This window comes from Poecilia reticulata, linkage group LG4 (genome assembly GCF_000633615.1).
Source record: "Poecilia reticulata strain Guanapo linkage group LG4, Guppy_female_1.0+MT, whole genome shotgun sequence".
In the NCBI taxonomy this organism is placed as follows: Eukaryota; Metazoa; Chordata; class Actinopteri; order Cyprinodontiformes; family Poeciliidae; genus Poecilia; species Poecilia reticulata.
Genome location: NC_024334.1, coordinates 2075349 through 2091079, shown reverse-complemented (window position 1 = coordinate 2091079; position 15731 = coordinate 2075349). Strand labels below are relative to the sequence as shown.

The window sequence follows — 15731 nt, the reverse complement described above, 5'->3', positions numbered from 1 at the left end:
TTCTGTCTGGGGTTATGGGGACCATTGCCCCTTGTGGGGACATTTTCTTGGTCCCCATGAGGGAAATTGTTGTTTTTGGGTTAGTGGTTAGGTCTGTGACAGTTAGGTGTTAGGAATATGGTAAGTCAACGTGAAGTCCACAAAAGTGATGAAAACATGATTGTGTGTGTGAACGTGCATGCGTGTGTGTGTGTGTGTGTGTGTGTGTGTGTGTGCGTGTGTGTGTGTGTGATTTGTAAAGCCACCAATCCAACCAGTCAGCTGTGTTCTGTCTGGTGTTTTCATTGACACGCCAAGTCAGGCCACATGCTTATATAATCAACATGTGTGTGTGTGTGTTTGAGTTGTGTTTCATGAAAAGGCCATAAGAACAAACACACACACGCACACACACACACACACACACACACACACAGCATCCATATCCAGATAGAGTGATTGTTAGTTGTTATATAATTGCGGTTACACCAGCTGTGTTATTATGGCATTACGACCCGGTTCAGCCCAGCCGCAGCTTAGGGAGGTTCAGACTAACCCGGTTCGTCTCATCAGGCAGAGACCGACGGACAAACAAGTGATTAACTCCTTCAGTCAGATGTCGCCATCATGCCACACACAGACGGACTGTGTGTCCGTCTGTGATATTTARCGAAAAAGACAAAATCACTGTCTATTAAAAAGTTTACATACATTTTGTCAGTGAAAGAGAAAACTGTGTTTTAAAATGTAATCTAAGAATAACTCTGTGAAAAGAAATCTGAATTCCGAGATTGAAGTCGGAATTTTGAGAAAAAGTTTGAATTCTGAAATTAAAGTCAGAATTTTGAGAAAAAGTTGTCAAAATTTTGAGATTAAAATCAGAATTCTAAAAAAAAAGTCAGAATCCTTTTAATTTTTTTATTTCCAGTGGCACTGATCCTCTTCCTCATCATGTAAAACAAAGTTATAAACAAATTTCTAAAGAATATTCTCGCCACATTTTCTGGCATTTAGCAAATAGAATAAATTTTTGTAATTCTAACTAACSTAAAACAAGAAAAGTTTGGTCTGATTTAACTTCGTTAAGTGARAAAACAAATGTACGTTTGTGTCTTTTTAGACGATTACATGTAAATATCTTGTTTCAACTGAAGCAAATGTTTGCTGTCTATAACAATTGAGTAAAAATAAATTACGGATCAGAATAAATGAAATGATGCCCAATAGATGTTGGTAAAAATAATTAAATTGTATCCATACACATAGAAGGAGAGAATATGGAAACCAATAAGCCATAAAATAACAATTGTTTCATCCTTTTTGTCTCTTTTATCGTCTTTCTTGCTGCATGATGTCATGCGACACATCAGCCTGGTTTGGACGACTGTCAGCTCCCAACATGGCGGCTCGCTCTGTCCATCTTAATCTGCAACGCAACGCTAATTGACTAATGAGTTAATCAGAAGGAGCGTGACTCTAATCAAATCAGAATGGCCAGGCTAATCACGCTAATCAGGCTATCAGTAGCTTCTATCTCKKATCATTGCACCCGCTGCACTTACTACCTCACCGTCATTCACAGGCAGCTGCTCCATTGGATTATTCCCCTCAGATTRCAGYGCTCTTACACATAAAATCTCTTTAGTTGCAACTCTTACGCTGCTTTTATCATCATGTTGTTATGTCTCATTGGCTGTTTGCTAAAATTGTCATAACACATACATTTTTCTGTTTTTAGTTTTAAAAAATTAAGAGATTAGATGCACCGATCYGATATTGATATCTGTTTTGTACCGATTTTGGTATCGGCCTAATGCTAAACTTTATGCTCTGAGCGATGTCATGCTTTATTATTTATTTTACAGTACATTTATAATTCCTAAATGCATTTTGTGAACCATTTAAAAGAAGWTTTGATTCAGTTTATGTTTATATTTTTGACCAAGGTAGTTAACCTATTGATTTGTCAGTTTTAGTTTCTTTATTATTAATGTGAACAAATTAAAGTTGTTTTTACATGTTTGACCAAACTTTTGAATTTAGTGATGTATTTCAGTGTGCTGAACTGGTGCACAGTTAACAAATATTTTTAAATTCAGTATATCTATGTTCCTGTTTAAAAACAGAAACATTTTAAGTCCATTTGGCTGTTTTTCTCCGATACCGATACCGTATTAGATCGGTATTGGCTGATGTTAATCCTCAGAAATTGGAATCAGAAGTAAAAAAAGTGGATCAGTGCATTTACAATTCAAATGTACATGAACCTGATCAATGTCTTAAAGGGGAAGTATTATGTTTTTTTCCAGGCACATACTGTCATCTCATAGCATAATCAAGTAACTATATTAACTTCAGTTCTAAAAAAAAAAAATATATATATATCAGAAGATATATATACTTTTGAAATTGGACCTCTGTCTCTTTAAAAACTCCTGATCTGTGGTAAACTCTGCCTACAGGAAGTCATCACATGATTCCTATATTAACCCTTTAACAACATTTTTACCAATGTACTGAGAACTAGATYGTATAATGAGACCAGCAGATATGTAGTTCCACCAGGTGTTTGCTAATTGCTGCTGGCTAGTCGGAAGGAMCTGAATGGGGGAGGAGCTGTACCTCAAAGGCGGAGCTAAATCTGCCCAGGCATTATGCACAGTTGAATGGTTACCATGGAGATTAAAGGAATTTCCAAAAACACATGAGAAAATCAAGTAAACAGTCCAGGCATGTTTTTGATGTTATAACTTTGTAACATGATGCTGCCCTTATTAGATCTGTAACCACGTAAACCTACCTGCATATGGGTGTGTATCGGTACACAGTGGTGTCCGAGCGGCACATGTGGATGCGCAGTCCAGATATATGTGTCATTGGGCCATGGCTTGCCACCAAACTTGCCTTTGCTCTTGGTGGGACTCTTCTTCACACTATCTCTGAGGTTGGAAAACTTCCCTCGTGAAGTCCTGGTGGCCAGGCTGGTGGGCAGTGTGCTCCATCCGTATCCTCCTAACCCGGAGCACAACGGCAGCTGGGGCGAGTGAAACGGGTGGATGGACAGCGACTGGGAGGCATGAGGAAGAGGAGGGGTGCAGTTCTGCTGCTGCTGGCACTGCTGGAACAGCGAATGGTGACTGGACGATTGGCACTGGTGTTGCTGGTAGAGCTGATTGGATGAAGGCGAGGTAAACAGACGACCAGGTGAGGCTGGTGGGAAGCATGGCTGATGGTTCTGAGGTGGATGAAGCAACTGATGGTGACTCGCCGACACGTGGAGCTGGTGGTGGCTTGGAGATAAATGGAGCTGTTGGTGGCTGGAGGATAGACGGAGTTGGTGTTGACTTGGCGATAGATGAAGTTGGCTGTGGCTTGGCGAGAGGAGAAGGTTGTTTGGTGGTTGCTGCGCCAACGGACATCCAACCGGATGACTTGGAGATGGCGGTGCTATGTGGTAGTAGCTRGGAGAYGGAGAAGGAAGCAGGTGTTTCTGAGATTGGCAGCCATGTTTGCCTGAATGGGGTAGACGCTTTGGTGAGTGTAGCAGCGAAGGTTGCGTTTGGTGATTTGCCACCTGAAGTAAACTCTGGTTCTGCTTGGAGTGGCTCTTTCCTGATTTTCCTTTCCCTTTGGCAGATTTTCCCTTAGAGGAGCTGGGCTTTTTGGGGCTACAACAAAACTCATGACTATGGAAGTAGGTGGTCATTGTGACAAAGGTTTGGAAAATACTACTRTTGTAGTATTCTTGTTACATTTTTYGTTTCAGAGGAATGATCTTCAGACAATTGAGCAAATCTCTGTACATCCAGGGATATTTTTGTCTTATTTGTTTGTGTTTCTCAGTATCTACAGCTGGTGAACATACAAAAGTTCTAAAACAATATTGCAGATGGATCTCTGAGTGGTAAACCATCCTCCTTTAGGGAGATGTTCAGTTTTAAAAGTACAACAATCTCCGTATAATCCATGAGTGTTGAATCAAGAAGAAAGCAGAAGAAACTCCTGAGTGATGCTCCCGTCAGTTCAGGTATTGGTCCAGACGTAAAGATTTCTGCCAGTTGCTCAGAAAGGTTTCTCCTCCSATGGTCACTCGTTTGATCCACCTACCTTTCTGCTCATCTTCACCAAGTCGTGTTGGCAGGTCTGGTCATGCTTTGGTTAGGATATTCCACAAAGTACAGACTAAAAACTGTAACTGACCCGGCAGCAACAAAGAGGAAAAGTTAAATCTTCTTTGTCTGTCCACGTTTACCCAATCTAAATTGGTAAAAATCTTATAATAAATTGGTAACAGGCTGCTTCTATGTTCACAGATCTATCTGCAAGCCTCGCTCATCTTTCTGAGCTACCTCCCTCTGACAGTGTCTGCCCCGGTCTGCCTCTCTGTCTCTTTCATTCCCGGACTGGCCAATTAGGGACTTCCCTGGACTCCTGCACATGACAGCAGCCAGGCATGACTAATCGATAGGCAACCAGGGACACTGATACAGCGCTGGGAGCTCAGAGAGAGCGCACAATAGTAGGAGATCCCTGATTGGTGGAGGACGCTCGCCTCCAACAACCTTTGTCTTGTTCTTCTAAAGCAATACCAGGCAGGCTGCACTACGGGGTTTGAGTGTGTCTCTGTGCGTTGGCCTACTTTATCTGAGATCTTCCTTCAAAGTGAATGAGTGTATGTGTTCATCAGCTTGCTTATAATGCTTTTCCCAGATTCTCAAACAACTGCACAGGTGTGTTTCGGTAGACATAGGTGGGTACTCAAAAATTATGAAGTGAGCAGAGACGTTTGCTAGCAGAGAAGTTTTGAGCGAGAGGACAAAGTGAATATTTGAAAGAGAGCAGAAGTTTTGAGAATAAAACACATTAAATCCTTCTTTAAGACTGAAAATGGGTGCTCTCGAATTATGGGAGAAAAATCCTCCGGACAAGTTGCTACAATCGGTAGTGGCCACACAGGCATGCCCACTAGAAGGAAACAAACACACCCAGTACAAAGCTTTCATTCTATTGGCTGAGAGGTTGCCAGGTGACGGTACGAGAGGTTTTGTTTCGAGAGAGAGCAGAAAATAATTCGCAAGCAAGCGGAGAGAAGTTTTGAGTGTGACGAGAAAGGTTTGAGAGAGCACAGTGAACATTTGAAAGAGAGCAGAAGTTTAGAGAACAAAGACATGAAGTCCTGCTTTCAAACTGGACATTTTTCTACTTATGGCAGTAAAATTTCCCCATAGAGATTAAACCGCCTTGTTATTTGGAAAAGAGCAATTCCAGCCTTTGGTAATGTCCTAAACTGAAAAGATGTACTTGTACAAATACATCTAATTATGACTAAGAGGTGTATGTTTTTATAATGTCAGCTAATACCAAAACTCGCCCGAAAACAAAACGAGCTGAGAGGAAAAAGAGGGCTATGTAGATAAATAAATGAGTGAAATGGCAAAGAGCCATCCATCTAGAAGAGACAGAGAGATGCAGAGAGAGAAAACACTCCATGACTTAGCGGGTATAAATGTGGATGTGTGTTCCCTGTGTAAAGTGCTGCTAGCGCTGCAGGCGAACCACTAAGTCAGGGGAGAATGAGCAGGGAGAAAGGGCTGTTAGCATCACAGCGCTAAACGAACGCTGCTGCGCGAGCGAGGCGCTGAGGAAGGAACAAGAGCGAAGTCAGGAATGGAAATAAATTAGCTGAGACGGAAGAGAAATCAAAAACATCAGAGTTTTACACAGAGAAAATCCTCTTTTTTGTAAATTAACTTCAACACTAAGCTCCACGAACTGATATGATTTAAATAAGCAAAGAAAACAAGATTTACCTCATAAAAATGAGGTAAATCTCTTCTTTCAGACATACTTTTCAAAGACACGTGAAAATACAGATTTGTTTTCTATGTGAAAGAGTGAAACTCATAAAAGCTGAAAAGCTTTTGAGGAGCCACACGGTTGTAACTGAAATATTTAATTATTATATATTTTATAGATATATCAACATTTTGTATGAACTGTAGTGATTTTTTAATTATGTATGCTAATTTGTAATTTCCCCATAGAAATGGTGTTTGTACATAACACCAGTGTTCATTAATTTTCATTTTCATTAAAAATAAAACAACAGAGAAAATATAAAAATCAATAAAATGAAAGGCAGCAGAAATAAGAAAAAAATCTGATCATATCTGCCCTTTTTATAAAAGAAACATATTCAAACAGTCAGGATTTACAAAAAAAGAACAAAACTAAACAAAAACAACTTCAATTCATATGGATTCACATGATTCTATTTCATATCCAAAAAAGTAACTTTTACAATTTTCTTACTGATTTGGCATTTTTAATTGTTTCTACTGTATGATGTTTGTTTTTAATTAATTAAATACATTTAAATAAACAAATTAAACTAATAAAATAATACAAAGTGTGAGAATAATCCTCCTCCTCTTAACATTAAATAGATGATGTGATCAAATTTATTAAATGAACTTTTGGACAATTTTAGCTTAATTTTTTGTCAATATTCAAGCTTACTCACCTAATAGCAAAATTATTTTATAAATTAATTTATGCTTTATCTTTAGTAATTTCTTATTAGTTCTCTTATTAATTGTCAAGGTTAATAAAACCTAAAAACATTCAGCCATGTTTTTTAAACTGCAATATTCAAGTGACCAGCAGAGGGCGCTGTGGTCCACAGTCACATTTTAACCGCAGATAGAAAACAGCACGACCTCTTTACTGAAGCTGATCAAGACATTAGATCCTAAATAAATGTCTTATAAAATAATAGATCTGCTAAATATAATGTTGGATAAAAAGCAAAAATGTCGTTTAAGTATTTTGGAAATATATTCATATATCTTAAGACTTTTTCACATTTTCTCAACCAAATTAAAACACAAACTTTGTTTTATTGTGTATAAAATCCAGAGTAAAAATCTCAATATCAGCATCAATACAGATGCTCTATAAAGATTCCCCCTGATTTCTATAAATGTTTAACACTTAATAAACTGTCCTAGTTTACATATCTTTAAATGTAATCACAAAGTTAAAACAATTTCATGTTTTTTGACATGTGAATATAGTTAGTTTGAAATATAACAAAAAAGTAGCATATATGTCACTAAAACCAGCACAATATGCCTCACTCTGAATGTTCATTATCATGTATAACACCACCAGCCACACACAACATGGCAGAATAAATCATTTACAGCTGACAGAAGAAGTTATATTTTCATTTTATAAACATAATAAAAAATACTGCTAGCAAATCGATAAATAAATCTAAGCAAACCCGCAGATCCCATCATGTCATTATTTATTAAATGGGGACAAAACCGTAATTAAAAATGTTGGGAAGCTTTAAGTGCACCTATAAAACGTGCTGATACAAAACCAAAGAGTGGATCAATAGCTTTATAGATTTTTTTTACTTTTGTTCAGTTATTTTTAATTAGTTTTTACAGTGTGCTTGATACTTTTTATTGTTTGATCAAATGATCAATCACCTAATATTTAAAAATTACATCATCAGGCGGACCAAAATATACAGTGGAAATTTTGGTGTTTTAAGGATGAAAATTATAATAATTTATAAAACAAAACATATCAAAATAAGGAAAACTATTTATTTTTTTCCAAATCAGTTTCTTCTAATAAAAACTGATGAAACTTTAACAGAAACTGCAGGTGAGTCTGAGTCTGGTGAGTTTTTAGTTGAAACATGTTTGTTTTTCATTCAGTGGGGAGAAAATCCAGAAATTTACACAAGTAAGAGTAGAAAGTACAGCGTAGTAAAAATACTCATAAAAGTACACTTTAAAAAAAACTTACTCAATAAAATGTAACTATGTAAATGTAACTAGTTACTTCCCAAATCTGGTTATTAGTTAAATATTGTTTCGTTTTAATTATCTGTAATTTTGGTTAATTCAAAAAGGTCAGAGTATTTTGTTGTGATGATAAATACATCGATTGGGTAATAAATACTCAATAGAAGACAATATTTTTGTAAAAGTATTAAATTATTGTTGAACTGACTGACTTGTGTTTTGTTCCAACTTTTGCTGTCACCATTTTGTGACACCAGGAGAAATATGGAGTGCCATAACTGACGTAAACTGTTTGTGTTGGGGGGAAAAAAATATGAATTTCACATCCCACCAAAACCCACCATGCACAGGGAGAACATGCAAACTCCATGCAGAAAGACCGGGGCTGGGAATCGAACCCAGAGCCTTCTTGCTGCAGGGCAGCAGCTCTACCAACTGCGCCACTGTGCAGCCCCAATTCAAAAGTCTAATAAATAAATTAATTAACACAAAAACAAAGGATTTTAAATCCTAGCGATCTATGTTCTAGTTAGTTTTATATAGTTCTAGTTTTTCCCCATTAAATTAAAGGTTTTATTTATTTCTCAATTTCAATTTTCACTATCTATAACAACATTGCTCCAGATTCTAGTTACTGAATTAGTCATTAAATTGCATTTAATGCAAACAGTACAAGCAGGATTTTAATGCAGGCTGAACAGAGGAATAGTGGGATATTTCTAGCAGAGTCAGAGGAATCTGTTTTTCACAGGTGAACTCCAGAAGGTGAATCTATTGGGAAAATCCTTTCCTCAGGCTGAGACCAACTGTAACTGAGAGTCTGTCTTTCACTGCGCTGTTGTGACTACTTCCTGTTTCCTGTCCTGCTCTTCCTGGTGAAATCCTAGCTCTCACTCTTCCTATCTGCAGGGCTTTTAGTGAAGCTGCTGCAACGTTATCTGTGTGGAGGCAACGATCGTCATCGCCTGCTGCAGACGGGCTCACCGCGCTCCTCGCCTGTTTACGTCCAGCCTGCGTTTTCATAGATAAACATAAGAAATGTATGCATAGCTGCACCAGAGTATTAGGGCTAAGTAAATACAACACAATACAATTATGAGAATAAAATTCTGGTAATATTATGACTTTATTGTTGTATTATTTCATCTTCATTTTTTAAATAAAGTTGAAATATTACGTGATTCTCGCAAGTAATGTTACAAGAATATGACTTTATTCTCATAACATTATAACCTTATTCTGGTAATATTCTGATTTTATTCTAGTAACACTATAATTTTATTCTTGTACGACTTTATTCTTGAAATGGCTTTATTCTCATATTATTTTAACCTTATTCTTGTAATAATATGACTTTTAAAATTKATTCTAGTTCATCTYCGTTCTCATGATGCTGACTTTATTCTTGTGTATTTTAGTTTTTCTTAGTATGACTTAGTATTTCAGATGAATTGTGTAGAAATTGCAGTATTAAAACAGATAAAAGTAGCTTTTTTTGTTGCTTTTATGCCCTGTTTTAATCATTTTCCACCCATTATGAGTGGCYGATTGCCTCCAGTTGGAAAAGTAACTATTATCTCAATTATCCCTGGCACAAGCCCCCTGCCAYGTCCGCCTCTTCAAGCGTACCAGCTGAGATGATTACATCTTCAACAAGGTAAGGCAAGACGAGTTTAACGGTATAAAATCACTTAAACATCACATAACTCAAAGTGCTCTGTAAGAAAAGAGCAACAGGCATAAAGAAAAATACCATTAAAAASATTAAATGTACTTTAAATATGAGGTAAAGTTGAAAACACACAGGAATGGCGATAACAGAATAATACGATTAATTGATAAATGAATATTTAGTGTTTATGGGACGTTAATGTTACCTCTCCTTATCTTGAGGTCAGAGACGTCTGCATCGTCACTGAAATGCATTTAGGTTGAAAACCACCCAGAGCTTCGTCGACCARTAACACAAATTTAAAATCCRTGTTTTGACATGTATCTTTGGACTGGAGTGAGCTGAACTATTTTACTGGCACAGGTCATAAAACCGTCAGCCGCCTGCTGGATGACCTGCTGCTGCCTGATTGATTTTTAAAGAGGCTGTTAAAATTAGGCTTGAATCCATAACAACACCCAGGTTTCCTGCACACACTTCAGTCTTCTGCCTTTTCAGTTTCAGTTAAGAGTAGAAATTTAAAATCACCCTTTTTAGGAGCAAAACTAACAGCCAAACACTCACTGGTGTTGTGAACACAGGCCATGTGGAGAGAGGAATATAGAGATGTATGTCATCAGCATACAGCGTTGCTGTAGAACTTTACAATATAAACTACAGGGAACATAAATGTTTAATTATATCACAATAACTGAAAAACTGGCTCATTTATTGCAAAATTATGTAGCACTAAAGTACGGTCTCAGTCAGAATATTCAGTGAGCTCTGATCCAGAACCGCACTGCATTCTGGGGGATGTAGGCAGAGGAAAAAAGGCTTCATCATTTATTGGCTTTATCATTTATTGGGATACATTTCCTATTATAATAAGAATTTTTGATTTTATTGTAASAATAAATCAATGAATCATGTTTAAAAACAACCAGAACTGTCCRTATTGTCAGGATTTACTATTTTCTCCATTGTTTGTTCAACGAAACCATCARTAAATATCAGACAATTTGGGGGGGAAAAAAATCAATAAATGCAATCAGTGTGTGTAGTTTAGCGACACAATTCATACTTCTTTATGTGACTGGTGTCCTAAAGATGAATATTACAAATATCAAGAGCAGTATTTGTGTTTTTTGGGGCGTATGGTTGCCGTACAATTACAGTCTCAGTCAAGAGAAGTAATAAATACTTCTTATTGTCACTTTTATCATTATTTCAATAATATCACAAAATATCACAATAAAACTTTGAGTCCATTTTGCCCACTGCTACGCTCAACCGCTCACATATTGGCTGAATCAACTGACTCTCCCACTCTGTGGTTACCTAGCAACTCACTCACTCTGTGGTTACCTAGCAACTCACTCACTCTGTGGTTACCTAGCAACAACCTGTTGAGTAACTCAAGCAGCACAAGTTTAAAGTTTAAGGCCTTATAACTGCTTAAAAATAAAAACAACAACATGGAGTGGAAATTGTATAAAGGAGGAAAGCTCAAGCCACCAGTTTGGTAGTTTGTTAGATACTTAAAACAAAAAATAAAAACAATAATTTCAGATATCGACTAATATGACACGCTTATATCATGACTGGTTTTTCAGTCGTATTGTTCAGCCAGAGTACTTATGAGTGCGGTTGGGTGAATATTGCTTTAAAAGGTTGGTATGACCAGGAAATCACTAAACTGAGTCCATCTATTATTTACTAATTGAGGAATTACCATCGTTTACACAGTTTAGACAGTTTGCGATGAGTTCTTAAAGGAACAATAACTGAATGTAAAAATAAACCAKATTGTCTAAAAGTTGAGGTTTTCTTCATACTCCAAAAGTCCCACCGTTAAAACATTTATCCAGACGTCAAAATTAGCTATTCTTGGCTGACTTTTATCTCTCTCCTGGTTGGCAGGCTGCGTCTCTCACATAATGACAGCAAACCACGCAGGATAAAACAAGCATAAAAAATTAAGAATGAACTATTTATATCATAAGACACATTTTTGCTGATGTGTGAAACGTTTTTTTTTAGCTTCTGTGTCTTCAAGACGACCATTTCCCATTAAAGTGCGGCTTAATATATTTATAAATGTTCTTCACGCATATAAAAAGGCCTGTAAATCCAAGGCGTTGATGTCTTTTGCTACATCTACACACATATTAAATGGCACCGTTATGAAGGTTTCTAGCTCCTAGCTTTGCTATATCAGCTTTGTCATTACCACTGATGTCAGAGATACCATTCATCAGTGTTACAAGGTATCAGATATTTAATAAAAATAAAACTTAACCTGCAAAGTTGGGATAGCGTTTATGTCAAAAAAATTTATATTTACTTAAAATATGTGGCTAAATCCCAATCAAGAGCCTTTCACTAAATGCAATGGTTTTATATGTGACTGTAAGAAAGTTATTATTATTATTATTATAATGCTGAGGAATAATATTCACGCTCATAAATAGAAATCTCTTCAGCATAAGCACGTTCACATCAAAAAATTTAATTAATTCAATCCAGAGAGTAAGTTTTACTTGTGGGTGGGTATTTATCGTATCGTTTATCATTTATCGCGATACATTTCTTATCATGATAAGATTTTAATTCATTGTTGTCAAGATAATTTCCAATTAATGATGTTGAAACCTCCAACAAAACTGACCTTATTGTTGTGAGTTTTAGTTTTACTATTTTCTCAACTGTTTGTTCAATATTCAAACTATTACTTGTGGACGTTTATTGTATTGTTTATCATTTATTGTGATAAATTTTATTCAATATTTATCACTGCCAAGCTAAGTTCCAATTAATGATGTTTAATCCCCCAAAAGCTGAAACTATTGTTGCTGTTTATCCATTTTCTCCACTGTTTGTTCAATATTCAAACTATTACTTGTGTCCCGGTTTGGGCGTTTATCGTACAGTTTATCATTTATTGTGATACATTTCTTATCTTGATGATTTTAATTTATCGCTGTGAAGATAAATTCCAATTAATGATGTTTAAAACACTCCAAAAACTGTCCATATTGTTGAGATTGCTGGTTTTACTATTTTTTTTTCCGGTTCCAGGGCCGCTCTGAGCCTTTTTGGGGCTGTAAGCAGATTTTAATTGGGGCCGTATGGTGTTAATTAGCTGCTTACCTCGCATATGCCAAGGGTATCAATAAATATCAAAGTTAAAAATATAATTAATGGCAGTTATTGTGTGCAGTTTAGTGATGCAAAAACAAAGTTTTCTGGAAAATAAATTGTCCCAGAAGTTTTTGCGATAAACGATAATATTGTTGTTTTGAGACCATTTGCAAGTAATATAATGGTAATAATGCAAAAACACATTCTGATTGATTCTCAGAGATCGATAAACTTTACATTCTAATCAACGTTTAGCACTGGAACTGGAAGATATTTTAAATATCCAAAATAAATAAACAAAACAACAGAAAGAACAAATAAAATTAATTATAAAGTCTCCGTAAACAAAATTATCATTCAAAACAAGGAATAGTTGAGACCAAACAACCAGACTGAAGACGATTTTCATCCAGTTTTTTGTAGAAAGTGAAAAACAATAAATCATGTAAATGAAAATTATTGAGCTCGTTTTAATTTATGACGCGATTTATTGATTTATTGTTTATTGCGTCAGGGATAGATACAAATCCCTCTTCTTTGTGTGCCTGGTGTCGTAAAGAAACGCATTTCCAAGAGCAGGATTTGTGTTTTGCTGAGTCAGCCGTACAGTTGCCTAAAAAATAAGCATCGTTGTTGCAACAGCGCAACAAAATATTGTGATAAAACCTTAACTCTGCATCGCATCTCAAACTATTCTATAGAAATCTCATCTAGATGTTATTCTGCTGGGTCCAGCATCGTTAGCGAGCGGCCATGTTAAATGATTGCTATTGGTCGTTGTTGATTATATCAGCAGCGACAGAACAGGCTGGAGGAAGCAGACTGATGGGGAGTGTGTGTGTGTGTGTGTGAGGAGACGTCTGTGTGCGTGTGTGTGTGTGTGTGGGAGAGAGCTGACATGCAGGCTTCTTCCCACACACAGAAGGTGATGCAACATCTCACACCCTCTCAGCACTGCAAAGCTAATGCTGAACTCGCTGCATCAGCGAGTCAGTGTGTGTGTGAATGTGTATGAATGCGTGTGTGTGTGTGTGTGTGTGTGTGTGTGTGAAGAAGTGGGTAAAAAAGCATATATATATGTATTTTTACTTATAAGTTCCCCCCCATCTTTCTTGACTCGCTCTCCCTCCCACAGGACGACCTGAACAAATGCTCTGCTTAGCGATCGCCAGAATAGTATCGCCATGACAACAGCTGATGCCACATGCAGCCACGGACATCATCAGCAGCTCATCCGAGCTCACAAACGTCTACACATTCATAGACTCTTTCTAAAGTCATCTCATTCATTTACAGTCAAAAATTAACATTTCAGGTTGATGTAAGCAGAAGTTTTGAACGAAAARGATTAATTATACTTATAATTTTCTTGAAATTTTCCTAAATAATGGCTTGTGTAATTTTATTTATTTATTTTTTGCCTAAAAACGTTGAAAAAAATAGATCTTCTGCCTCTGGTTTCTTTGGATTTGCTCCATTTCTGTGCTTTATATATAAGTTTTCTACTTGGAATTCTAATAAATCTTTTGTTTTTCAAGATAAACAAAAGTTTCTTAAGATGAAAACAAAACAAASAAACAATACCAACAATAGTTATGAAATCAACAGCAAAAGTGATAATAGTAAAAAAACAAAAAAAACACACATTTCTATAGTAAGGAAATTTAAATAAAGACAATGATCAGAAATCATGAATTCAAACCACATGAGAGTTTTCAGCAAGTCTGAACATGTTTCTGTTTCCATGCTGCTCATTTTACCTCCATCTGTCTGAGAACAGTTCTCAAATGATTGAGCATATTAAAGACAAAATAAATGGGCATTTCTTACAAAAAAAAAAAAAACTTGGTAAATAATCTAAGTTTCTCAAATAAGTGTGTTTGCAGATTAAGCCTGAATGATCCMAAAGTAGTTGGTTTTAATATCTGTTGCAACTAATAAATCTAGAGTCACTGCTCTGCATTTTAAGATACGGAGGGAGTGGAAAGTTTCCTGAGCTGGAGAACGACAACAAGCGTTTCTATAACTGAATATGACGCGTGTTGGGAGGCGTAGGGTGAAAAGTATGATCTCATTTCACCTGACAATCGATSACATGCAAGTTTTCCATTTTAAAACCGGCCTGCATAAAGCTGGAGGCAACAGGAGGAATGTGTGAATAAAATTAAACCCAGACCTGCTTCTGTCTGCTAGCTTCACGCTAACCCAGGGGTGTTCAAAGTGGGGCTCCGGGGCCATTTGAGGCCCTTGAAATGGTTTAATTTGGCCCTTCAGCACAAGTCAAGGATGGTAAAAATGTGTCCAACTGACGACTACGAAAGTTTGGAAATTGTTTTTCTTTTAATAAGATAACAATTCAGTCATTTTTAAGTTTTAGATTTAAATGATTAACAAATTTCATTAAATTTTTTTGTTAATTATTGTATGACGGAGTATTAAGGCCATGTTAAAAAGATCACAAGAGTGAAGTTGCAATAGAATAAAGTAATTTTTATAACTTTATCCTCATTATTTGCGTTTATTCTTGATATATTGAGACTTTCTTTTGTTATTACGACTTTATTCTCCTACGGGTTTATGTTATCATTTTATTTTTGTAATTTCATGTTTTCTTTTTTTTTTTTTTATCTTCGTGTGCCCCTAATACATTGTTGTATTATTAAGCAGGCAAAACTGAACTCTGCCCGTCATTTAAAGAGATTTTAAACTTTTATTTTCTCTTTAATCGCTCAGCCCTGACATAAATCTGCTGGGTGAAAAGCAGCAACATCAGCTGCTAAATGTAGTAAATCTGTCAGATTTTTACGTTTATGACGCATAACTCTTGGAATAATTGCTTCACATGCTTCTAAATGTTCTGGTTGTGAGGGTGTTGGGTTGATATTTTGGAGTTTTAGACAGAAAATGTGGTGGGATTTCGCTCCCGGTCGTTATTTCCATGCCCGGAATCAGCATCGCCCCCAGCTCCGTCCATTTACTTTGACCACTAAACACGTCTTCATGGCTTTTAAAGCTTTCTCTGCAGGCATACCTCGACTTTACATSTAATCAATTACACAGGAACGAGTAAAGGCAGGGGAAGAATAAAGCTGCGTTTGCAACAAAATCACCAAATCTAATCAAGTGTTTTT

General features: G+C 36.4%; 1 protein-coding gene across 9 annotated transcripts in view; it reads right to left on the bottom strand.

Annotated features, from left to right (window-relative positions):
- The window catches only part of LOC103463088 (discs large homolog 1-like protein), a 119043-nt gene that overhangs the window by 52013 nt on the left and 51299 nt on the right, over positions 1–15731 (bottom strand). Inside the window, exon 1 of one of the 9 annotated variants that reach the window (XM_008406240.2) lies at positions 2780–3966. The exons of the other annotated variants lie outside the window; for them this stretch is intronic. Within the exon in view, the coding sequence (XP_008404462.1) occupies positions 2780–3685 (906 nt within the window). The 5' untranslated portion in view covers positions 3686–3966. Of the gene's footprint in view, positions 1–2779; positions 3967–15731 lie in introns of those variants that run through there. 9 annotated transcript variants of the gene reach the window in all.